General features: G+C 47.6%; 1 protein-coding gene across 1 annotated transcript in view; it reads right to left on the bottom strand.

Annotated features, from left to right (window-relative positions):
* The window catches only part of ADAMTS16 (ADAM metallopeptidase with thrombospondin type 1 motif 16), a 152,507-nt gene that overhangs the window by 22,965 nt on the left and 103,491 nt on the right, over positions 1 to 26,051 (bottom strand). The window contains 1 exon segment of the mRNA XM_047730242.1: positions 20,041 to 20,167. Within this exon segment, the coding sequence (XP_047586198.1) occupies positions 20,041 to 20,167 (127 nt within the window).

The raw sequence follows: 26,051 nt of genomic DNA, 5'->3' as shown, positions 1-26,051 counted from the left end.
AGGTCTTATATGTTACCAAATACCGCAAGCTTGTTACACATTAAAAAAAAAATAATAATAATTAAATAATATTGGTACCTGTTAGGATAGTTATTTAATTAAATAATTATTTGGTCAAATACCGTTACGTCTTTGGAGTCAACATCCTGGTATAAAGCTTCAGATACTCCATCAGAAAACTTAGCAGATGATTCATGTTGTAAATGTCATCTACTGCTCTTAGAAACACTGGAAGGTGAGCAGGGGTGTGCACACCACAATCTCATTAATGACATTTACTGTATTATAATTGCTATAACTTATTAGCCTATATCACAGAACAGCCTAGTCATCTGAAGGTATTTACATCATGTACAGGGACATGAGAAATTGTTGTACTGTGTGTTTGAATACATTCACAAAAGCTCAGGACTTTTACAGTGAGTCAGGATTGAGGGAAGCCCCATATTTAAAGACCACATTTTCTAGCTCAGCTGGTTTGGGTGACTCAGATTGGAACAGCAGCCAACCAGTATAGCATTTCTGATCATTCATCCTAAAATACCATATGCAGAGCAGAGAAACGCTGTCTGGGTAGTTCGGACAGCCCTGTGATGTCTTTCCTCAGCTGCCCGTATGATGTCAAGTCTATACACATACAAGCAGCCGTGAGGGAACTGCATTAGCATTCAGGGACACGGGAGAGAAATCTGTGGGAAATTCAACTCTGTGAACTAAATAAAAGGGTCTCCAAAGGAAGAACCAGTGAAGGCGCCTGAAAATACGGAAAAGAGGTTTCATGTGTGGCTCCTCACGTAGCATGAAATGACATTGGATGGTCTGCAAAATCTTACTGTCCCAGAGAATCCATTATGTGTCCCAAGCCCAAAAAACCTATAGTCAGACAATGAATCTGATGCCCAAATCCCTCTAGCCTGTGTAGTTCCAGTACTGGTAAGGACAGCTAAGCATCACTGAGATGTGTCATCTGTATTACCGCATTAAATCTCACAGGAAATCTGTATGGGAGGTACAGCAATTATATATCCATTTCAGAGATGGGAAGCTGGAGGGCTGAACACTGAGGAACACACTCTTGGATCTGCAGGAGCTTGGGATGCAGCCAGGATTTCAGTGCAGGTAGCCTGGTCCCAGCATCTGCGCTCTGGCCCCTGTGAGGCCCACCACTTTCAGGCTACCTGGAGACATGTCACAGATATGGGTCACAATGGGTCACAGTGGCCCTAGGGCTGTGTGTGGAATTGCCAATACTTTTTTTTAAGATTTGTTTATTTACTTGACAGAGATCACAAGTAGGCAGAGAGAGGGGGGGAATCAGCCTCCCTGCCAAACAGAGAGCCCGATGTGGGGTTCAATCCCAGGACCCTGGGATCATGACCTGAGCTGAAGGCTGAGTCTTTAACCCACTGAGCTCCCCAGGCACCCCAGGAATTGCCAGTTCTGGAGGAACCCTCCACAGGCTCCGCTGTCTGCAGTTGTCCCCACTGTCTGGGGGACAGTTCATGCTGTGGTGGATCAACTGAGCAGATTCTGAGTTAATGTCTTTGGTCACCACAGATGGGCCACATAATTATTTAATGGGTGTGGACCACTCTTCAGTAGCTTGATAAAGAAAGCACTTATTTCTGACACTTTTTTTTTTTTAATTTAAAAATCACGGCGGGCATTTTGGGAAAGGAGGCACTCATGATGCTGCACGAGACTCCTTCACCAAAGCCAAACATGTGGCTGAGAGGCTGTGACCTGTGCGAAGAACCCAAACAAAAAGACGAACCACCTTACAAGCTACCGACATTGTTCCAGAAGGCACTTGGGGGAAAAATGGACTACAGGAGCAAGGCCAGGAAGATGGAGACCAGCTTCACTCTGGGTGGTGAAAGAGCCATCTGGAAATGTCCTGCTTCCCACTGAGCTGGGAGCAGGGATCCTAGTGGAGCCTAGTAAAGATCATAGAGGAATGCATCCAACAAGATGTACATGGGAAAAAGAAAAGATTAAGAAGATAAAACTATTGTGAAAGAAGACTCACTGTATCGAATAGAATTCTGCAAAATAGCCTAACTCTGTCAGGAAATTTAAGAGAGAAATAATTGTATGAAGGAAGACCTCAAGGAAAAGCTAAGACGACAGGATGACATTACGGGGAGCAAGAGGAGAAGCACCAGGAAGATGTTCCAAGGTCAACAAGGGGTAAGGCGATCTGTGGTTTAAGGATCCTCCTTGAACAGTCTCCTTGAGATATACTCCTGCCGGCCAGGAAAACATTTACACTACTCAACTGAAGAATGAGAAAGTTATGGGACGCAGGGACTGGCAAGGCCACTGTTTCCACTTAAGTAGACCAGTAAGATTGTAACACAAAATGAACACGTCCTCTTTATTGAAAGAATAGGCTCCATGGTATGAAAATCATAATAAAATTAAAACTAAATCAAAGTTGGACAATTTCACAAAGATTAGGGCCTGAGCCAAAGTCTGATGAGTGGAAAACAAAAGAAGTAGAAATATACCAATGGCCTTACCTTGTCCAACAATATTCTTACAGTTTTAGTTTGCTTTGTGACATTGATGAAAAAGGAGGAAGAAGAGGGAGAGGGGGATGGGCAGGGAGAGGAGGGGGACAGTGGCTAAAGCATATCATTTTAAGTCATACAGGTAACTATACTAGGATTCGAAAAAAGGTTGTATGTTTCCTAAATAACCTGAGAGGCAAACTAGAGAAGAAGACCATTAATCCAAAGTCAGCAAACAGTAGGGAGCTATTTAAAAATCACAAACAGGAAGCCACCACAGATGGAAGAATTAATATAAGACATATCTACTGAGAGATCATACACAAACCTACAGATCACTCTTCTAGAAATGTACATGGATTATAAAGGCAAACTACCAAATTAAAGGCAGTCATACACTCCAGAATGCAGTGACTGACGGGGTCATGGTAGGAATGCTGCACAGAGCCATTAATCACTCACCTCAGGTGTAGAATGACAGGTGCTTTCCTTCTCTTCACCCTTTTAATGCCCCAAGAGCTCACTTGCCCGAATCATGGGAACATGTCCCAGTTCAATGTGTTCCAGTGACTTGGGGGCTGACACTATGGCCATTACATATACACTCAGAGCCTTCAGAGCACATTCAGTGGTGTCTGTGCTGCCTCTCGGCTCCCGAGAGTTTCCATCGTTGACCTGTAAAGCCCGTGGACCTGAGTGTGTACAAAGGTCTGTGATCCAGGTCAACAGACTAGCCCTGAGGCTCTGCAGCTCTGTATCTTGGGGCACGTGGGATGGGGATAGGGACCAGGAATCCCCTGTGCTCTGCTCAGAACCACACACTCTCAAAAACAGATTCATCAATGTCATTTCTTTTTTCTGCTTAAGATTTGTAATTTTAGAGAGAGAGAGAGACAGAGACAGAGACAGAGAGACAGAGGCACACAGTGATATTAAAAATATAAGATTACTGACTGAAAAAAAATGGAAAATACAAAATTTCAGTGTCTGGTGACAAAATTAGTGTGACTTTATAAAATCATGACTAAAGTATAATGGAATAAAGATTTTGTTCACAGCAGTAATAAAAATATGGAATATTTAGGAAAATATAAATGCTCAGTCTCTTAAGTAAATAAATCTATGAACTTTCCCTGAAGAACCTAATGACCAAAATTGAATGACAAAGAAAAAAAATTGGTTCTCAGTAGGTGACTTCCATTATGTTAAAGATTTTAATTTTGTCTAAATTACTCTACTAAGGCAATGGAATCCTAATCAAAATTTCAGAAGGATTCTTTTTTTTTTTTAATTTTTAAACTTGGCAACCTAAATATAAAGTTCATTTGGGAAAAAAATATTCAAGAAGACCCAGAAAAATTCTAAAAATTAAAAAAAAACCCCACATGGTTCATTAAATGCTAGTCATCAAACAGTGAAATTCTGGAATAGAAAAATAAACTGGGAAGGGAGGTTAAGGCCAGGGAAGCAATTACATATATGGACTAATTGGAAAGGAGCTGGCCTTCCGAATCAGTGCACAGGAGACGAATTTTTCACTAAGTGGCGTTGGGGCCGATCGCTGGGCTATGGAAGAAAAGCTGTGGGACGTGGACTTCATTCTTCCTGCCAAAATACAACCCATTTTCATCAAAGTTAAATATTTAATGTAACCAAAAGTCTGAAGGGAATATGAGTAAATATTTTATAATATTAGTATACAGAAAACCTTCAAGTTACTTTATATAAACAAGAAACTATGGAAGTAAATAAAAACTCCATTGCATAGTAATTTAAAAATTATGTAATAATAACAAAAATGTGCCTAAGAAGGCACTCAACAAATTTCTATAGGGTTATCCCGAGAGCCAGGATGATGTGTTGAGTGACCAAATAGTGTTCCGCCCACATCCCTGGAGGGCAGAAGGACACGACTGCATAGAGAGGGACACAGAATCAGCTGGAACTGCCCTGAGCACACTGGGATGTCCCGTGACCCTGCTTACGGGACTTTTGTTTTCTTTATTCCATATACACATGTAGACACACACACACAGACACGTGTGTATGAACACACATGAGTTAACATCTATTGACACATTATTTGCTTTGATCACACGTAGTTTCCTAACAGGCACACATGTGTGCACACACAAGGAGAAGAACCAAGTACAAATAAGAGGTGTCAAATATATATTCATACTGATTCATTTACACTCAAAACGTACATGACTCTCTGATGGGCGGCTACAACGTGCCTGTGATGAGCCCCTCCCCGTACAACCTCCCGTGGCCGTCTGTCAGAGTGACCACGTCTCTACTGTGGACGGTGACAGTACTGACTGGAGTTCTGTGAGCATCATGTGCGTCGAGCCCTCATTTTAGCAGGGGTGAGTCCGTCAGTGTCACCACCACCACGGCTGGGGTGGACCCAGGTGTGTAGGGCCTGGAGCTTCCAGGATTTAGGACACTCTCCGCTAAGAGGAGTGAAAACAAAGCTGGGAGTGTGAAAGGAGAGGAGCCTGTGTGTGCTCTGGAGGCTCCGTGTCCCCTGATCACCAACATCCCTGCACGGACACAGCACGTGTGTCTCCGGAAGCTCGACTTCTCAGAGTCACTGCTGAGGGCCCGCGGGCGCCGATCACTGGCGATGAAAGAAACCGCTGTGAGCACTTTCTATCGTAATTCAGTTCATTTTCCTGTCACACATGGAAAGCGAGGGCAGGATGGCCCAGCCCTCAGGTGGCCTGGGCCTGAGGGGAATCCTAGATCATTCGAGGCACATTACTCACCCTACGGGTAATTTGTTTTCCTCCCTGCTCAATACAAAATGGATTTAACCCTAGACTTGTGTAAAGATTTCCAATAATTTTCCTCTGTATTTCAACCGCCTTTATGTGGACTTGTTACTTCTAGTTATTACAGTGAATGCACCAATGGCTCACATGTTCTCGGGACCTTCGGACTACTGTGCTGTCACTTCAAGCGTCAACAAGAGAGGTCTTTGGTAACACGTTATGGACAGAGAACTGGCTGTGTTCCCCAGTTTTAACGGAGGCCAAGGAGGAAGCTTCGGCTGGAGACATATCTCCAGAAGACCAGGAGAGGTGTGGGAATGGAAGACTGAGACCCCAGCCCATCCCCTTCCCCACCGTGCTGGAGGGCTGGACGCACCTGCCACCTCCCTCCACCCCCTCAACATGCCGAAGTCTGATGACAGGACCCTTTCCTGGAGAAACTGATGGTCCCAGCCCAAAGACACTGGCGATGACAGAGCAGCTGATGAGCCTGTCTCAGCACTGGGAGTGTCTACTGCACGTCTCAGGGTCTCTGTCTCAATGTGCCTGGGAAAATGAGGATTATGAGGAACTGGCGGAAGACAACAGCAGGGCACAGGGAAACCCACCCCCTCGCTGCTAGAAGAAAGGAATATGGAGGGAATAATCTGTGTGGAGGGGGAGAGAGAGAAAGAGAGAGAAACAAAGGAAACATAAGAGAAACAAAGAGAAAGACAGAAGTTCTGTCTTGCTTTGTGAGGTGCCCTGGACACCCTGCACCACCTGCTCACACCACTCCCCCCTCCTCTGCCTTGTTCTATTCATTCTTGGTTCTCATCGCCTTCCTTTAAATGTTCCATCCCTTAAAATAATATCTTTTGTTTATTATTGACTGTGTCTTTCCCCAGATGAGCTCCCCCAAACAGGGACTCTTTCAACTCACCAACGAATCCCCAGTGTCTGGCACATAGCAGATGCTCCAATTATTATGTTGGTGAAATGAATTGATGACCTTATATCCCTTGGGGTTTATGTAAAGAAATCTAATCAGGCAAATTTCAAGCAATTATTAACTCCTAGAAAACATAAAGTTCTCACATATGAAAGGACGCAGTATCAAGGTATTCTATTTAGCCAGCAAGGACTAATCGATAATGATGTGAACAATTCCAACTGCTGGGTGGTAGCCACATGGTAGGACGCAGGACAAGGAGGTGGTGCCCACATTGCCCAGCCATGGGAGGGAGATAAAGGAGATGCAGCAGACCACACCATCCCCTGTGAAGGAGAGGACGGTAACTGCGAGAACAAATACCTGGGACATGGTGATCGTGCCTGTTATTTAGGAATATGGGGGAAGACACCAGGAGAGAGAGCCAGAGTAAGAGATTTTTGCCCCTGGTCCATGGGACGGGGATGGAGTGGTGGGCGGGAGTGCGGTTTCTCACGGTGAGCTTCCCAAGTACAAGATGACTTTTTATGCCGTCTGTATTTGGTTCTTAGGTAGAATAAAAATCAGCTAAGATAAGAGCATAGAAAACAACATCCTAGAGAATTTGAAAGGATTCTTCTCTTTAGTTTTCCTTTTATTGATGAAATATGTAATAAATGCATCAAAATAATTAAAAACCACCTGTTAGGATCTTGTTTGACATAAAAGTAAAACAAGGCTGCAACCATGCTGCAGCTGGAGAAGGAGGCAGACTGCCCGAGTGGGCTCGCGTCTTGCACTGGGTCTAGACAAATCTAAACGTTCCGGGGGACTGTGGTCTTCCCTTTCTGCCAATTATATTCCTGCCCACCACAGTCCACTGGGAATTTGTTTCCTGTTTCAGCTCTCTTTGACCTGAACTTCCATGGGAGCTGTAGGGGAAGAGCCACGTGGAAATGTCTTAAGCTCTCACGCGATCCTGTGTTTCAGTCTGCGGCTCTGTTCTTCAGTGTGGGGTGAGTGAGTGTCCCAAGGTGGAGTTTCAGAGGAAAAGAGACTTGTCTGAACAGATGAATTTGAGGATCTCTTTGGTTGTGGGAATATTATTTAAACATCTATGCATGCCTCTAACAATAACATACATAATGCCTACTGAAAACTTTGTGAATAAAATAAGGACTGCTTAAAAGCAGAAACCCAACCAAAAAAAAAAAAAAGAGGGATGAGGAAAAAATCTAACATTTGGTAACTGTATTAATATTGACAGAAAATCTTGTAGCCACATGACAAAAATGCTAAGTCTTCTTTTCCTTCTCCACCTGGAAAACTCTATCAGGTCCCTACAGCTGGTAATAGGCTTGGGAAAAATCGCGGTTTACAGGTGACTTTGGAATGACTTTGGAATGACATCAACAAGTCAACCAAAACTTACTTGACTCTTTAAGCAAATGTTAACATGATGCAAAATAAACCATAAAATCTCCGTATCACATTCTAAAGGCAATCACCGTTGACCCTCAAAGAACATAGATTTGAGTTGCGCGGGTCCATTTCCACACATTTTTTCACAAACACAGGAGAGGACTATTTTCCGATCCTTACATTTTCTTAACATTTTGCGATTTTCTTTAACATTTCCCAAGAACACGTAATACAAAGGACCTGCAAAATACGTGCTAGTCAACTGTTTGCGTGATGGGTGAGCTTCCAGTCAACAGTGGGCTCTGGGTGAGGTTCGGGACATGCCACACCCCAACCCGCGGAGCCTCGAGGACCAAGGGCAGCTTGGTTTCCCGCTTAAGCTGAAGCTATCAGGAGGTTACAGGAGCTCACTGGACTCATTGGCTCAGTTCTTCTTGCTCTGCGATGTCCATGATTTCTTTTCCTTTCTTTCCTTTTTCATTGAAACTTTTTTTTTTTAAGATTTTATTTATTTCTTTGACAGACAGAGATCACAAGCAGGCAGAGAGGCAGACAGAGAGAGAGAGGAGGAAGCAGGCTCCCCGCTGAGCTGAGGGCCTGACCTGGGGCTCCATCCCAGGACCCTGAGACCATGACCTGAGCCGAAGGCAGCGGCTTAACCCACTGAGCCACCCAGGCGCCCCTCATTGAAACTTTTTTATAGTGGTGGCAGTGGACTGAAGTGGGGAGGCTAACCCAGATTCTGGGGAAAAAAATAACTTTCTAAAACTGAGAACCTTACAGAACCCTCTGACGGTTCAACAAGCCGGAACCCCCTTTGCTGTGGCTGCTGTGGAGACAGAGGTCTGGCCGAGCCGTCCCGGGGGCACCAGGGTGTAGGATTTCCGTGGTGCCTGAGCAAGGCAGCCCTTATGAGACTACCTGGTGATGCAGAAAAGGAAGAGCCACCCCCAGCTTCCCATCTGCTCCCCTTCCTCTGGTGTAGACGGGTGTGCTCACCCTTAGCGGGGGAAATAAGGAGCAGGTCTCCTCCCTGCCTTTCCCCATGCACGCTGGCTTTGGAGTCTCGGGAATTCGGGGACACAGCACGCTTCCTTTGAAGTGACGATCCACAAGTTTTGTCTGATGCTATGGCCTTGGATGCCACAGATGCTTTACTTTTTTTAAAGGAGAGAGTCTTAGAGTGTCTGCCTTTAACAAACCTGGTTTATGACAATGTCGTATCATGTCAAATACCAGGAACCAGGCTGGACAAGCGTCAACCGCTTTCAACATGAAAGGACCGTGCTTGGCCCCTGAGCATCCACTCGGGCTGATCACGGGAAAGGCGCCAGGTTCACGGACAGCGCAGTTTGCCAGTTTTCTCACCAGCTCCCAACACGGTCTCCGCGTAGCGCACTCCAATGACACCGAGTCGCTGGCTTTTGTTAAGCAGGACGCAATGACTGACAGATACGCCGGAACTCGGGAGGCCCTCGTTGCACTGTGCTCGGGGCGGAATCTCACTGGGAGCGGAGGGAGTGTTGACAGCATGAGAGGCCTCCTTCTCTCTGGCTCGACCTTTGCTAAGCCACGTGGTTTCAGCTTCTCCAGCTGCCTGTGGGGCAGACATGCGGTCCTGCCAGCGCTGAGGCTCAGGGCATGTGACTCACTGGGCCTGGCTCGGGCACCGGCTACTCTGAAAGCTCACGGGGTGGCATGAGCCGTGCTTCCCTGTGCGTGTGGACACGGGAGACACCGCCGCAAACACGCGCCTCCGGGGGAGGCCGAAAGACGGGCTTGAATGACTGACTCTGAACCCAAACTGCTCCTCCCTTGGGCTCGCCCCCCACCCCCAAAAGTACAGCAGGGGACACAAGCCCAGCCTGAAATGACAAACTGTCCTCCATGTCTGTCCACCGAACAAAGCCCTGGTTCTTTGGTCTTTAAAGCTGTGTCTCTCGAAACACAGTACTTAAGGATGGCTTGGCTTTGAACACCGACCGAGGACACCCTCCTCCAATGGTCCTAGGAGTGCACGCAAATGGGCCTGAGAAACTCTGTGAGGGGCAGAGCCACCTGCTTCCAGGAGCCTCGAGAACACCACGGTGCTGGACACAAGGATCCCCAGGACGCCATGTGAGTGGCCTCCAGCAGCTGGCACTCCGGCCTCCCGGGTTGAGCTGCAAACCAACACTAGGGCGCCCATACTAGGTATCCGGGCTGGGGAAAGAAGGCACATCTTTCAACACTAAAGAACAACTAAGTCCCGTCACATGGGGACCAAAAACCAAAGTCACCTGAGAACACAGGGACAGGGACGGCCCCCTTTCTGAAACTGAACTCGCCCTTCTCCCTCATTTCACTGATCAGCCGTCAGCAGCTGACAAGCGCCGGCCATGTGCTCTGCAGACCCGGGCAACCAAAACCTAAGCCCTCTTTGGGGTTGGGCCGCACTTGGATAGATGTACTTTTCCTGGTGAATCACTGAATTGAGATGAATTATAACCTATTTGGTTTATTTACTTTTCATCCTAATCCTGGTTAAGCCAACTACGCCCGCCACGTCTGCACCCATGACCAGGGTGATGGCGCTCAGCGTAGGGCCTGCAGGCCACTCGGGCCTCGGCCACGTGTCAGAGACGCACATCCCTGGTGTGGTTTCTGTCCGACCGAGCGCTCTCCTTCCCCTGCCAGCACCTCCCCTCCCCAGTCTTCCCAGCCCTCTGCCAACAGCCAGTCTACCTCTGCCTCAGGGCCTTTGCACTTGCCCTCGTCTTGGTTGGAGCATGCCTATCCTCCATTGCCACTAGGTACCCAGTCTAAGAGCTCAGAGAAGTCTACTGTCATCCTCTACGGGAAGTAATGCATACTTCGCGGATCTGCCATGCTCTGAATCAGTGTGCACACATCAAAACGCGCTTGTCCGTCCCCGGGTGTCCACTGATGGCCTGGCCCCGTGAGGCCCATGGATCAGGGCCCAGGCACAAGCCATCTAGAATGGTGGCACGTATGAGGTCGTCATGCAAGGATCTGACAGGTAACTGAACAGACATTGTAGTATGTGACGTCTCTCAGACTGAACGTTGCTGTAAAGGGTGAAGGAGTGTGACTTCTTCCTGTGATAGTGGGCAGATGCTCACCGTCCCATGGTCACTGAGCTCGCTAATGACATCAGTGACCTGCACGTCTGGAGGCAGTCTAAAGGTACATTTCAGCTCAACTCAGCTTTAGAAAGTCACAAAGTCTAACTAAGTAACATCTTAATGATTTCATGTCATCGTAGGTGAAAGCGTGCTGGACTTGCTTGTCCAGGATCAGAACCAAAGCACTATCCATGGGACCCCCAAATTCAGCAGTGTTTGCTTCTATCAATATGTTTTCTTCTATCAATATGTTTTCTTCTAAGGGCAATGCCACTTAGCATGAGGCCTCCGTATCTTGAAAGCACAAGTGGCACTAATAGTCATTCTTACTGAACCCAGGGTTCATGGAGTAGTTTTCTTCTCTTTTTTATAATACTACTGTTTATTGTTTTTTTTTTTTTTATTTCTGGCAAGGAAAAAAGCGAAATTAGGCTAGTGGCCTTTCTTGGGGGTGCGAGGGGGAGAGAGTGTTGTGTTTCTAGGTGCTGGTCCTATCTCTGGGGCTCCACTCTGTTAGCTGACCTCACTCCAGGGGCAAATGGCCCACAGTGCTATTGAGGAATCCTTTCCTGAGCTGGGGGCCCACTTCCCCAGACCCCGTCCTGGGGTGCTTCCGCCCAGTCTGGTTCCTGACCCAGGGATTCCTAATACTCCCAAAAGATGCATCCAGAACATTCCAAGATGTGGCACCATCCATGAGTGGATGTACCCAAGTTTAGGCTCTGCCACAGTTCACTCAGCTTTTTCCAGAAATCATTTATCTGTAAGGGTTTTATGATAATTGTGTGTGAATAATCCTGGGTGTTTTTAAAGTTACACTCATTTATTCAGCTGTCTACTTATTTTTTTTTATCAAAAGCACATGATGTGAAGAAAAAGAGAATACAGACCTTCTGGTAAGAGTGGGAATAAAAGAGAATAAACACAATCCTACAAATTCATAAGGAATCAGCAGAGATATGAAACAACATGATGCAAAGAAAATGTCCAGCAGATGGAAGACACCCAAGAAACTGGAGCAGAATCTGAAAACGGGAGCAATTACAGCTCATAAAAGCGACCAAGCATGTGTGTGAGAAGATATGTTTTTTTTTTTTTTAAATTTATTTGAGAGAGAGAGAGAGAAGATAGAGAGCGAGTGCACGAGAGAGTGTGCACAAGCAGGGACAGAGGGAGAGGGAGAAGCAGACTCCCCACTGAGCAGAGAGCCCGATGCGGGGCTCGATCCCAGGACCCTGGGATCATGACCTGAGCCAAAGGCAGAGGCTTAACCCACTGAGCCACCCAGGCACCCCCAAAATATATAGCATTGATTTGATAAAAATCAAATCCATCACAAAGGAAGATCTTTTCAAGATCCATCGAGACCTCATAATGCCGACATTTAAAAACACAGAGAATGGGGGCGCCTGGGTGGCTCAGTGGGTTAAAGCCTCTGCCTTCGGCTCAGGTCATGATCCCAGGGTCCTGGGATGGAGCCCCGCATCGGGCTCTCTGCTCAGCGGGGAGCCTGCTTCCTCCTCTCTCTGCCTGTCTCTCTACCTACTTGTGATCTCTGTCTGTCAAATGAATAAATAAAAAAATCTTAAAAAAAAAAAACACAGAGAATGAACAAATGTCAGGCAACAGAGAATGGAAGTGAGGGTTGTATTGTTAACTTCAGGGAAAAATGGCTAAAGTTGGAAAGCAATATTTGGGGCAAAGATGGTCCTCATTTCACAGGACAACACGTGAGGAAGCGATAACGTTACCCACATAATGTGGAACTTTAATGTTAATTACAAAAGTAACAGGAGAAATGGAAAAATACATAATTATGAAGTGAGATTTTAAAATATTTCTCTCAGAAACAGATGCATGAAATAGGCAAAAAGTCAGAATATATTTGAATAGATAAATAAGGACCGTGATCTAATTGCCATATAAATAACTCTGCTTCAACACAGAGCACACATTCCTTCGTTCCCACAGGAAACAGCTATAAACACTCCCATGCCCAAGCCATCAGGGCAGTCTCAAAAATGAGAAAAATGATATAATTTTTAACTCTTTCTTTGATCAGAATGTAATAACATCTGAAATAACAAATTACTGTAAAGCCTCCATAGAGTTGGAAATATTAAACTGCAATAATTCTAAATAACTCACAGGTTTGAGAGTAAAAGCAATGTTACCTCTTAACTAAAAACAGTATCCTATATCCCCCCTTGCAAAAAAAAAAAAAAAAAAAAGAGAGAGAGAAGAAATCATGACGTGTGAAGATTCAGTTTTCAACAAATACTTCCAGAAACATGGATTAGTATACACAGTGAATGTGCGGTTGTAGGTGAGGACTTGTAGTCAGATCTGTTCTCTCTACCTACTATCTATCATGTGTCTATCTGTCCTGGATCCATCACCCATTCAACAACCATCTATATCTGTCTATCTGTAAGTTAGCTTATAATTTTTATTCCAAAATATTTGATGGGTATGTCATAGTGGTCATTACTTAGGGGACAGTGATGTTGAATACATGGGCATTTGGTGAAGTTTAGAGTCCATCATACCAAGGCCTGGAAACCAAAATAATAAAAATATTAAAAATAATAAAACTTAATTATTATTAAAAATAATAAAAATATTAAGAAAAAGGTAGATACTGTTTAATGTATAAAACCACTTAAGTTCCCTGAAAAATAGACATATTCCCAAAGTGACTTTCTGCTTTTGTTCATGTGGATAAATAAAGAGATATGTATATAAATACAAAATAAGAGGAACTAAACTAAAACAAACAAAACAAAAACAAGCAGACATAAAACCCTGCAATACAAAATATTTTACAGAACTACTTAAGGCGGATTTTTAAGTGTCAAATAACAAATTCAAATCTAGAAAGCTACTTATTTTTTATACTCCTTTTGCAATGGTTTCTACATTAATATCTAAGTGACTGAGGAGGTAAATTAAATCAGCCCAGCCGGGGCCCCTGGGTGGCTCAGTGGGTTAAGCCTCTGTCTTTGGCTCAGGTCATGATCTCAGAGTCCTGGGATCGAGCCCAGTGTGGGGGTCCCTGCTCACTGGGGAGGCTGCTTCTCCCCCTCCCTCTGTTCCTTCCCGTTTGTGCTGTCCCTCTCTCAAATGAGTAAAATCTTTAAAAAAAAAAAAAATCAACCTCACCTGTGAGGAATTCTGTTTGTTCACATTTGTAACCTGACTTTCCTTGGCAATACATCCTACCAAATGTCCATACCAGCTGAAACACATTTTAAAGACTTTATTTTTAAGTAATCTCTACATTCAACATGGCGTTCGAACCCACAACCCCGAGGTCAAGATCCGCACGCTCTACCAACTAAGCTAGCCAGGGTCCCTTGAATGCATCTGAAATTCATTGTTTTGGTGTCAAGTGACGTCCTTCCTGGGGAATGCGGCAGATATCATCTTCTATACTAAGGTATAGTCACCCCAGTGACTCTGTCCTGATGCTCACCCCTGAACCAGTGATGTCATACTTTAGCCAAACATGCACCCAAAGATAGTGTCAATTCCAGATACTTCTGGTTTCCCGACCAAACAGAGAAGGTCAGACACCTTCTCACTATGGGCACATGGGGTGGGGCAAGGCACAGAAAGAAGAGCAGGGTCCGCCGCTCTCTGGGAGGGGGCGTCTCTGGGCATGAGCCACAGTGTGAGGCTCCCCAGCGGAGCTGGGTCCATGGCTAGATGAAGAGGACGGGGGAGCATGGGGCCCAGAGGACACAACTTCAGACTGTGACCCTGGGAACAGCTTTCTGTCCAGCCACATTGGCATGCACCTCGTAAGTGAAGTGGAGAACTACAGAAGAGAAATGCACCAAGGAACCTCCCTCCCTCACATCTGCCGCTGTGGCGCCCAGGAGACACATGGGACCCACAGTCCCCAGGAAATTACTTTCCTGGCCCTGTCCCAGGTAACACGGCTGAAGGGAAGTGGCTGCTAGGCAGGGCTGGCTCTATAATTTGTGGAAACCAGGGCAGCAGGAGAGGTCATTAAGAATGTCAAGTTGGAACGGCAGAGAATGAGAGCAAGCAGGGACCCTTCTGCCCGCCAGGCCCTGGACGCAGGTCACACCCCCTGATGCCAGTCCCGCTGCTAGTTCCTTCTCAGTCACTGGGATAGTCAAATCAGTGACCCTGCTCACTTCTTTGGGATTCCCATGAGTTAGACCCTTTCGAATGTGGGAACTGCCTGAGGAGGAGGGTTCTTCTCCTTCCCTTGGGAACCCAGTTCATGCTCATGCGGCTTGTATCTGAAAGAGCTAAGAAACAAAAAAATCACAGCCCCTCTCCTGTCACTGAAAACGAGGTTGCAGGAGAGCTTCTGTAACAGAGTTACCTGCTACACCTCATCTTGCATTTCTACAACGTACAACCAAATGCTTCCTGTCACAACCCAGGCCCTTCGGCTGAAAGCAAATAATTCTGCTAATGGGTCGGGAAGGAGTCACCGAAGTGTGGGCAGAAATAACCCACTCGGTGGAAAGGATTACAGAGGGGACAGCCTTGGGGTGACCCTCTAAAACAAGAAAACAAAGTCTACTCGATCACGATCTGTTTGACCTAAACTCTTCCTCTGCTTTCCTAGGAGAATTGTGAAGAGGGAGGAAAAGGGCCCGTGTCCCATCTGGAAAATATTTCCTCTTGCATCTTTCTGCTATTGTCCAGGAAGGCACGCTGTTAGTGTTCGTGCTTCCAAAACCAGAGAGTAGTTAAGATAAATGACATGAAGAGCCACTCCATTGAGATAAACGCAGAAAAATAAAGGAAATAAGCATCTGTGTGATTTACGGTTCTTGTTTCAAAGGCAAGTGATAAAAGAGCCTGATTCATGCTCCAGTGCAGACAGAGGTGGTGTGGACTTGGGTGCGTGCACTGCCGTCTGTTCCAAGGCCAGCCCGGAGCCAGCAGAAGCCACGAGAAGCTGCCCGCTGGCTGCACTCCAGCCCCGAGGAGCCGCTGGGAACGGCTGATGCCTCGTTCTTCAGCCATGATGCTCCTGCCGGCCGCAGCCTCTCAGAAACTTCAAGATCCTCTTCCTCCAGTGAGGAGACCCCTGACTCCCAGCCCAAGCCCCTGCTGGCATTTCCCAGCTGGGGGAGCCCACGTGGCCCCCGAGGCTGGGGCCCCACAGCACACTCGCTGCACCGGCTCAGTGCTCGGCCCAGGCGAGCGTGCAGACGCTGATGGGGAGGCCGGGAGTTGCAATCAGTGTAGCAGGTTTCATTTTCATTTCAGTTAAAGACGAGAAGGGTAGGGATTAAGTTGTTTTAGAGTCTCCACTCCCAGATCCCATTGAATCAGGAGCAGAAAATGGCCAGTTTTCACTGATGAAAACAAAACAACTTCTTAAATTAAGATCTATTTTCCCAACTCAATTGTTTAAATAAAATAATAATGCCCAAGGATTAATATGTGTGATACAAGCTCATTCTTCTGTGTTTTGCTTCACAGTCGGATGTGAATTTGTTTCTCCTTTTATACCACAAATAAAAACAGCCGAGAGTTATCGACTACTTAGTCTGTGTGCTGCAGTCAGAGTCCGGGGATCTCACATGAATTCCCTCAACACACCCTCACTCTCTGTCACCCTGATTACATACCAGCTGGACTCATAAGGGGTTATCTGAACCACACTTTAAACCAGCTGCCGAGCTCACACCATCCTTGCTTTCCACCATTTCCACAATTCTGGCCGACACGGTCCACTCCATCAAAAGGACTCTGACGTACACAGTTGGGGCCAGAGGCTGGGACATCCTGTCCCACCTGTTCGGTACAAACCTGGGGGGTCCTGCTGGTCATCAGGCTCTGCTGTTTACTGGGGATGTAGCGGGAACCTCGCTAGGGATCCCCCAGCAGGAAAGCATGGTAGTAGGTTACAGCCAAGCTTAGGACTACCTCCAAAAGCTTTCTTCTTCAGTAAGAATACAAATATTCGAAAACCTTAGACATAAGTCAAAGAGCAGAAGGATGGGGCCTCTGGATGCTTCCTGGATGAACTTAGGGTGTCCTCACTATGTTTCAACAACGCTGTTCCCAGGCATCAGTGCAGTTTCCCCTGGACTAGTCCTTCGGCTCTGAACTGTTCCTTTTCTCTCAGCACACAAAGCTCTCGACAGAATTCACTTGTAAAATTTTACCCAAGTTTGGAATACATCAAAGAACACAGAGATGTTTTAAGTACAGATCCCTCAACACCAGAAGGACAAACTTCAGGGGAGCAGAGGAGGCTTGGTAAGAAAAACAATGGGCCACGCAGGTGACTTGCAGGAAAAATGAGTGACTTCCTAATATGCGTGTGTTGACAAGAGAGCTTGTGGAAAATGCAACATCCACTTAATCTTTCTTGGAAGGAATCGATAAGCATGAAGGAAAAGGCGAATCAGAGACATAACACATGAGGACTTTTCCAGAAGAAGTGAGACTGTTGGCTCACTGGGAAGGAGGGCCGGAGTGAGTTGGGTAGTCACGGGTAGCTGTTAGCAGGAAACAGAGATGGTCTTCACCTGATTCTTGTGTCTGAGGTCCGAGGTCCTGAGCTGAGTGTGGATGGGGAGGAGGAGGAATTCTAGAGGACCCTGGAGATGACACAGAATCCTAGTCCTGGGACGGAGCAAATGACCAAGGAGGGGTGGTGGGATGGCCTGCCATCCTGGGGGGCCACCTAAGAGAGAGGCCGTACTTTTCCACTGAGAATATGGGCTTTGAATTTCCTGACAGCCTGTAGCTCCTGAGCGCCGCATTCAGCGTGGGTGACATGTTGGGGGTAGCCAGTGTGGGTCTCGGGGGAGGAGAATGGAGGAAGAGCTGGGCAAGAGGGTTCCAGCGGGCTGGCAGGACAAGGGTTACAGTGGCATCCCTGGTCTGTGGGCTGAGGATGGGCCAGGGCAAGTCTGGACAACGAGGGGTGGAAAGGGAACTGTCCCAGTGAGAAAGGACAATGGGAGTGTGGGTCCAGGACTGCATGAGCTGCAGCGACATGAGGCAACCGTGGCCAGTGTGGGGTGGCTCAGGCCACAGTTTCATAGCCAAGACATGCCAAAGTTAGGACTCTGGCTTCCACCACCAACAGAGACCGCAAGGCCAGGGCTCCAACATGGGAGACCAGACCTCCTTTCCTGCCAGTCTGAGGTGGTAGGCAGCCGGGTGCCGGGTGAGGGCAACTCTGCCTGTGGAGGTCACCAGGGAGTCGGATGCCCCTCTATCCTGTGACTCCACATGCCCGAGGCTGCCTTGCCCACAGGGCTGGCACCGGGGCATCAAGGAAGGAGAGGCAGGGGCGGGAGAGGAAGAGGGGGAAGCAGAGCCTTTGCGGGGCACCCACGGAAGGCACCTGCCTCACTGCTGCTCGCTTCCCTCCGCCCAGAGGGTGAGCTGGGAGGGGACAGGGAACACCTAGAGGGACCTCTGTGTGGGAGTGAAGGAATGCGTGTGCGTGAGTGTGCACTCACATACGTGTCTGTGAGTGTGTGTGACTGCACGTGCGTGTCGGGGGTCCTACCAACAAAGACAAGAAGGAGAAAACGCATGTGGAGGGGCACCTCCTGGGAGGCGTATTTGGACACAGTGACAGCAGGACCCGACCACACAGGAGCAGCACGCTGTTGGGAGCATCCTGAGCTGGCAGCAGCCATGTGACCTCTCGAACACCTTAACTAAGGCTTCTTAGAAGAAGAAAGTCAGGCAGCCAACATGGAGGCAGCAGAGAGGGGGCAGCGGAGCCCCAGCTTTCTCCCGCAAGGTGGGGGCCTGCAGTACCCTCCCCCCCAGGAAAGCACCAGCTGCTCCTGCCTGTGGCTCTGGTCTCTCCTGCTTCTAGGTCTGAGCCTGCGTGGGTTATAGACACCAAGAGGCCTGTTCTGGGGCTCCCCCTCTCAGGTCACAGCTGACTTAGGTGATGGCAGCTAAAGCTGGCAGCTAGGAGCTGCGGACTTAGTTCTGGCTGTTGTCTCTACCTCCCCTCTAGGGAAGCCTCACCGAGCGGATGGGCAGGTTGGACTGTGAGGGTGGGAGCCCCTCACAGGGTATGTGAGCTGATTTCATGCAAACACCAACTGTGCCTAACTATCCGGAGCTTAAGCAGATCTACCTGGTTCCTCCTGCACAGGAAAGTGACATGCACACACATCTCTTAGTCTTTGTGAGGAAGGTCTCTCTACGGCACAGTTAACTGGCTGTTTTGGAGTGCCCCAGGTTAGTGGGCCCTCATGAGCACTCAGCGCAGTGTCGGAAGAGAAGAGCAGCAAGCAGCACCCCTGGATAGCCACGTTTCCATGTCAGGAGGTTCCGTGGAAATGGTGGAAGGAAAGATCCTGATCTCTGAGATAAGTGGCCTCTGCCTCTATCCTAAGCCAGTGACCACAGACCCAACAGCACAGAGACAAAGCAAGAGGGTCACGTGCCCTTCCGTGTGTCACTGACTCCTGGAAAAGCATCACGCTGCTGAGGCCCATTTCTGCAAACCTAGAATCAGTTCACCAGCTCCTGGGGATTTTTAGGATCAAGAAGTTTGAGATCATCTTGTACAGTTTTTAGTGTGTTTGCTGTCTGAAGACTCAGGAGTCAGACTTTCATTCCACATGGATGTTACTCACATGATTCTCCCAATCCCTCTGGGACGTGTCCCCCGTGAAGCTGAAGCCCTTGAACCCCAGGGAGGGGATGGGCGTGCCTGGGTCATCACAGCTGGGAGCAGGGCTGGCGTGGCTGCTCCTCAGGGCCCTGCCCAGCCTATCAACTTGGGGCACTGGCACCTTCCTGAGAACTCTCTCGGGACGGCAGTACCACAGGCAGAATGGGATGCCAGAGCACAGGCTTTCTTGGCTCAATCTCACATGTGAGTGTGCAGGAGTGTGCATGTGCGTGCGGGTACACTGCAGCAATCCACACAACCTGCCCCACCGGTCCTGTCCAGGAATGGATCCTTCTGACATGTTTCATTCAGGAGGCAAACAAACCAGAGCGAAAGGAACTGGAGGCTGAGAAGGAAAACGCGAATGTCACCCCAGTACATTATCACCCCTGCCAGCCTACGGTGATCAAAGTGAAAATACGGCAAAGAGGATGCTTTGAGGAGAATTGGCACTTACAGTCCCAAGGTAGTTCAGACACACCCATACAGGTCGTTCTGGTTCTTCTTGCCTCTTCCCGTTTCCAGATCACACGACAGCAATCAGCACCACCTTTCTCCAGATTCTGGAGCTCCCAAGACGCACCAGATGTATTTGCAAAACTATGACACCTGTCTGAATGAACGTGACAGCTCTTACCTGGGAGGACAGGCAGACACTTTGCAAGACACCACCCCGGTGACAGGTCGGGTGCTGGGACTGCAGAATGATGTGTTGACTTGAAACCTCAGGTCTTGGTAACAGCCCACCCTCGTGGTCATCTGCCCTGCAGGAAAGGGTGGAAAATAATTATGAAGACTCAGAAATGGACTCCCTGGGGAAAGGCAGATGAAGAGCAAAAAAAATCCCTATTTAAAAAGGATTTAGCATATTGGTAGCATCTTTATGCTAATGACCAGCTGGACAGCTCTTGATGGACTAGTCCTTGTCTGACCTGTCTTCTCGATTGCTTATCAGAGGATTTCATCTGCTCTACGACGTGCGCACTTCCCTCCCAGATCTTTGCATCTTTAAAGTCAACATGTGTCTTTGTCTTGGAATCGGTGCTAACATACATTTGATGACACATTGTTCTTTCCTATTGTTTCCAGAGTTGGGAACACAACCCACTTCTCAAAAGAGACACAATAACCTGATTTGTGTTTCCACTGGAGAAGTAGCAATCGGAAGCAATCAATAATAAGCCAGAAAGAAATACAGACAAAAAACATAAAGCAGTTTGTCACCAGAGAATTGAGAGTTAAATTCTGCCACGGTTTTAAGCTGAACAGAGGCCTTCTCCCAATAATGACTTAGGTGTCCTATGGAATGACGTCAGTGGAAATGCCTAGAATGAAAGCTGGTCCTATCCTCAGCCCCCATTCATGTCCCTAATGTTTACAGCTTTGCAAACATGCCCGAATTTGTGTGGTATCTTAATTCATTATATTTCCCATAAAGGGCGTTATTCTTTACATGAGGTTCCTAGAACTGAGTCAAACAGGCAGAAAGTAGAATGTTGGTTTGCCAGGGGCTAGAAGGAGGGGGAACAGGGAGTCACTATTCTGCGGACCCAGGGCTTCAGTCTGGGAAGATGCACGAGAGCTGGAGATGGACGATGGGTACGTTCGCACAACAGAGTGAACGGACTTAACACCCCTAAGTTGCTCAGAAACATTCTGCCCTGTATGCTTTACTAAGGGAACTCTAACTACATACACGTTTTGCAGGACAATATTCAAGAGTTCAACCAATTGAGAGAAAAATAAAGAAAAAGAACTCAACTGGTATTGATTTAAAATGAACACAAAATATACTAAGAGCTACACATGATTTCATTGCTGCCCTTGGAAAGCTTGAGGGAGTCCGGCTGCTTGTGTGGTCCCGCCGTCCCCCTCGTCTACAGCCCAAGCCAGGGCACAACCCAGCACAGCCTCCAGCACCCAACTGGATTCTGGCAGATGTCAGAGCAAGGGACAGACCAAAGATACAGTTTCGGAGGAAAGAACAGAACGGTGTAGACCCCAGGCACGACCATCTCTAAGAGTAGGGTCCATGCGAAGACAAATTCTTCTTTACTCAAGGAAAAACAAAAGTCTCTAAAATACATATGGGACAGAGTGACTAAGCTATGTCAGAACGAATAAGACAAGTCAATGCCTTAACTGGGGAAAGTTACATTCTCTATGAAATTTTTTTAAAGATTTTATTTATTTGACAGAGATCACAAGCAGGCAGAGAGGCAGGCAGAGACGGAGGAGGAAGCAGGCTCCCCGCTGAGCAGACAGCCTGATGCTGAGCTCGATCCCAGGACCCTGGGACCATGATCTGAGCAGAAGGCAGTGGCTTTAACCCACAGAGCTACCCAGGCACCCTGGAAATTGGTTTTTTTAAGTAGTCAGAAGAGAAGAGTCCTCCCTGGTTCCAAAAGGGGACTGGCGTGGCAGCTCAGGTGTCTGGGCCCCAAACTGCCCACTTGGAGGGATCAAGCCCCATGGGTGCTGATGAAGGACAAGGGAGTGGTGGTTAGGATTTTTGCCGTTTCATAAAATTTTTCAGTTCTCTGCTGACTTGACATAATTATATTTTAACCAAGCTATGAAGTTTTTATTTTATGCTCCTTAATGGAAATTTTGCAATTATTTCTGCCCAATTTCAATGAGATCTGATGAGAAATAGTTTACTAAAAATGACTGAGAGGCACCTGGGGGCTCAGTCGGTTAGGCATTCAGCTCTTCATTTCAGCTCAGGTCATGGTCTCTGGATTGAGAGACAGAGCCCCATGTTGCGCTCTGCACAACCCTCCAGGGATGGGAAAGGGACTGGAGATGGAGTTCACCTCCAAAGGCCAAGGATTTACTCAACCAGGACTAAGTTCCAAAATCTCCCTAGAAAACCTAACCCACAGGGTTCAGAGAGCTTCTGGGTTGGGGGGGGCACATCCCTGTGCTGAACAGACAGCACACCCCAGCTCCACAGGGACAGAGCCTCCTGCAGTAGGGACCCTTGGAGAATCCTCCCCAGGTACCCCTTCCTCTGGCTCTTCATTCCTCTGACTTAGAATAAACTGGAATTTGCAAGTACTGAGCCTTCCTGGGTTCTGTGAGCTGATCTAACAGACTATCAAACGGTAAGAATGCCCAACTTTGTAGCGACATCAGATCAAAATGTGGGTATGTGGGGCACCCAGCACTTGTGACTGGTGTTTTAAACAGGAACAGTCCTCTGGGGCTGAGCCCTGAAACCTGGAGAGTCTGAAGAACTCCAGGCATTTCACGTCTGAATTGATCTACAGACACCCCCTTGGCCACTGGACAGTCGGGGGCTGTGGGCGTAGCAAGCACCCCACACTTGCGGTCAGAAGTGCTGTGAATAAAGACAGTTTCAGACAAGGCTGGCTCGGGTTTGTGCTCACCTGTCCAACAGCCCTGAGGCCCCTGCTCCTTCTCAAAGCACGTGGGCACTGGCAAGACACAGGATGAGTCTAAGGACAAGATTCAGTGAAGATCGACGTGTCACCCCTTGGAGCGCGTTTCTGGGTGACAGAAAGCATACCCCGACTCTCTCCACAATTGCCCCAGTGTGCGTGGGTCACTGCGTCCCCTCACTTATTAAAGAGTTTTTAAGCCACTGGCCAATTTCATTATATTCAGGAACTTCTAAGTTCTAACAAGTTAATAGTCGGGGGAGCTGACGCCTAGCCAAAAAGTCATCGAAGTAGGTAGGGGTACGTCCCCTTGTTTACACGTTACCTCCGATGAGCAGGGCCCATGTATCAATGTGGAGAGGAAATCGACCTCAGTGTTTTATGAGCCCACTTTTCCACTTAGCTAACAAGGAATGAGAGACTATAAAATTAGAAGAAAAAAAAAAAGAAATACATGTCTGCTTAAGCTGTTCGGCAAAGAATCATGGGGCCTCCCTAAATTAAGCTAGTTAACCACACTGAACTAATTTAGGTGAGGCTGATATCGAGCAGCAGCACAATTTCCTAAAATTGCTAAGAGTGTGTACGTCCTAATGAGAAGAGAAGGAAAGATGATCTTCTGTCTCCACTTATGTGTCAATTAAAAAGTCTGTTCTTTTTATTCTGTAACCAAACTGGCTTGACTTTTTAGGATGTGTGACTCTATAAATACTGGCTTCAGCTTGGTTTCCTGTTTGGAAATTAAAGATGTGTGAGAGCCAACCCTTCAGCTCCGGTCCCAACAAACAACCCGGACTTAATGGTCGCTGGGGGTTCCGAGCAATTAGCAGGCTCTCCATTAAGCAAATATGAAATTTGGTTTTGCTTTGAAATGGCAAAAAGAGTTTACTTTATTAAAGTGCTTGTTTTTCTTCTCAATTGGAGACATTTGTTTGGCTCCCCTCCTGACTGCCTCCGTGTCAGCCAAGTCCCAGACCTCTTACCTTTAACTGGATAAGAGGGAAATCTGGAGCTAGTAATTCTTGAAATAATTTAGTAACAATTGCTAAATATACAAATATCTATAACCCAAAGGAAAACGGGGTTTGTCTGACACACGTGCCTGTTCTGGTTCTGCCAGTGCTTTTCTTAGCTGGTGATTTTGGAGATCTTTCCTTTTTCTTAGCGGGACACCAGCAGCATGTGGGCAATAGCACTGTTTGCGGGGAAGCACAGCGGTACAAAGTGCAAGGCTTCTGGCAGGATCCCTGGGTCCTGCCCACCCAATGCCAGTGGCGGTCGCCCCCAGTCATCATGGCAACTAAAATGTCTGCACACACGGGCGGTGCTCTCTTGGGTTGACAACCCTGTAGGACACCAGCGGATAAGGAAGAATATTTATGGGGAAGAGAAGAAAGGGGGAATGCAGCATTGTCCTGAAAATTTTAGCAATAGAAATAGGACAAAACAGGAGGGTGATTAGTAGGTGCAAATAAGTGCATTTAAGAAAGTGACAGTGGTGAACATGTAGAATTTGTGGCACGTGGCTAAAAGTAATACTTGGAGGACAGTTCGTGATCAGAAATACACCGGTAAATAAGGATGGACATCAATGAATGTAAGAGCGAATGGGGTCTGAGAAAAAAGAGCTCACGGAAGTAGAAAGAGCTGATCTAGATAAAACAGAAATCCGTGTATTAGAAAACGAACAGATGCCAGTGTATGGTTCCAGACAAAAACGTAAAGAAGCAAATATGTTACAAAAGGGAAAGTAGAAAATCCAAGAGCTGACTTTGGGAAAGGGGTGGTGACCTCTTGTTCTTGAGACTTAGGCTCAGATCCCACCAAGGAGGGGCCACAGCCCAGAATGCGGGGAGCAGAAGAGGGTCAGGGCTGCACCGCCACCTCCATGGATGCAGCGGGTCTGAGCGTGCACTGTGGCGAGCATCACCTTTGTGGTAATGCAGCCGTTTTCCTGGGAACCATCTGTGCCAAGGCTGGCTTGGCTCTCCTCCTAACAGATGATTTCTGGACTGTTCTACAGCCTCCTGGTTCTTAAATAGCCAGAGTGACTCTGAGAGTGAATGGCAGCTCTCTCTGACCTTTACTCCCCGCCCCCCAACTATTTTGCAAGCAAATGATCCTTTACATTGAGTTCTTTCCTGACACACCTAGACGGACTTGTGTTTTCCTGGCTAACCTGCCGCTGCCACACCCACTTAATGAAGAAAATAAGGAATGAGCACAAATATGCAAGATACAAAATGAGAACAAGAAAATATCCTACACAGAAGAAATGAAGAGAATTTAATGAGGGAGCTTTGATCAAATTTATAAGCATAATATTTAAAGTCTTACCAAACAGGTGGTTTTCTGAATTAGCAAAACTCCAGAAGACAGAAACAATCTATGCGGTTTCGTTATCAGACAGAATACAAAACCGTCTCGAAGACCTAATTCCTGAAAATGCAAGTTAAATGGTGCCAACAGATCCCACCACACGTCAGAGAAGAAATAATGCCGGTGCTAGCTAAATTACTGCAAAGCTCAACGTGAGAGCGAGGGGCAGGAGGGCGGGCGGGCGGGTGGAAGGAGAGAAGGGTCATCCTCATGGACGAGAGTGCGGCGAAGTGAGAGACAAAGTGAGGGCGTGGGAGAAGGAAGGAGGTGTTCGTCCAAGGCTGAGGAGGACTGAGCACTTTAGGGAGCAGGAGACGAAGAGCCAGTCTGCAGGTGAGGAACCTCAGGGACACGGTGCAGGGCACCTGCAGAGCCTCAGCTTTGGAAAGGAGGAGAAGGTCCTCTGGAGCAAAGGCAGGGGTGAGGAATAGGGAGCTCTGGCTTGGGGGGGCTCGTGGGGCTGGCACTTGGCAGGATCCTCCCCGTAGAGGGGATGTGAGCTGCCCACAGGGACCTGCAGGGACACCCACGGGGGGAGCGCGTCACGCCCACCTCCACCTCCGGCCCGGCTTCCCAGCGGCTTCCGAGGCCAGTTAAAGAGCTGCTCTCAGCCATCCACCAGGATCGGCAAGTAGGTCTGGGATCCTGTTAGCAGGAGCTGTTTCCTCCTTTTTCAAAATGACTGATTAAAATCATATGGGGAGGAGATGCTAACAGCCTGACTCGGGCCCTGGGTGTTTTCCAGGCAAGTTCTCATCTGTAACTCTCCTCCCTGCCGTCCACTTAACCTGTCTTAGCTCCCGTCCCAGAGAGCACCGAGCTGCCCTTGGACCACCGCGGTCCCTGGTGGGCAATCTCGAGGCTG

Source organism: Lutra lutra, chromosome 5, assembly GCF_902655055.1.
Source record: "Lutra lutra chromosome 5, mLutLut1.2, whole genome shotgun sequence".
NCBI classification, from domain to species: Eukaryota; Metazoa; Chordata; class Mammalia; order Carnivora; family Mustelidae; genus Lutra; species Lutra lutra.
Note: the sequence above shows the minus strand (reverse complement) of the source record. Positions and strands in the feature narration are given on the sequence as shown.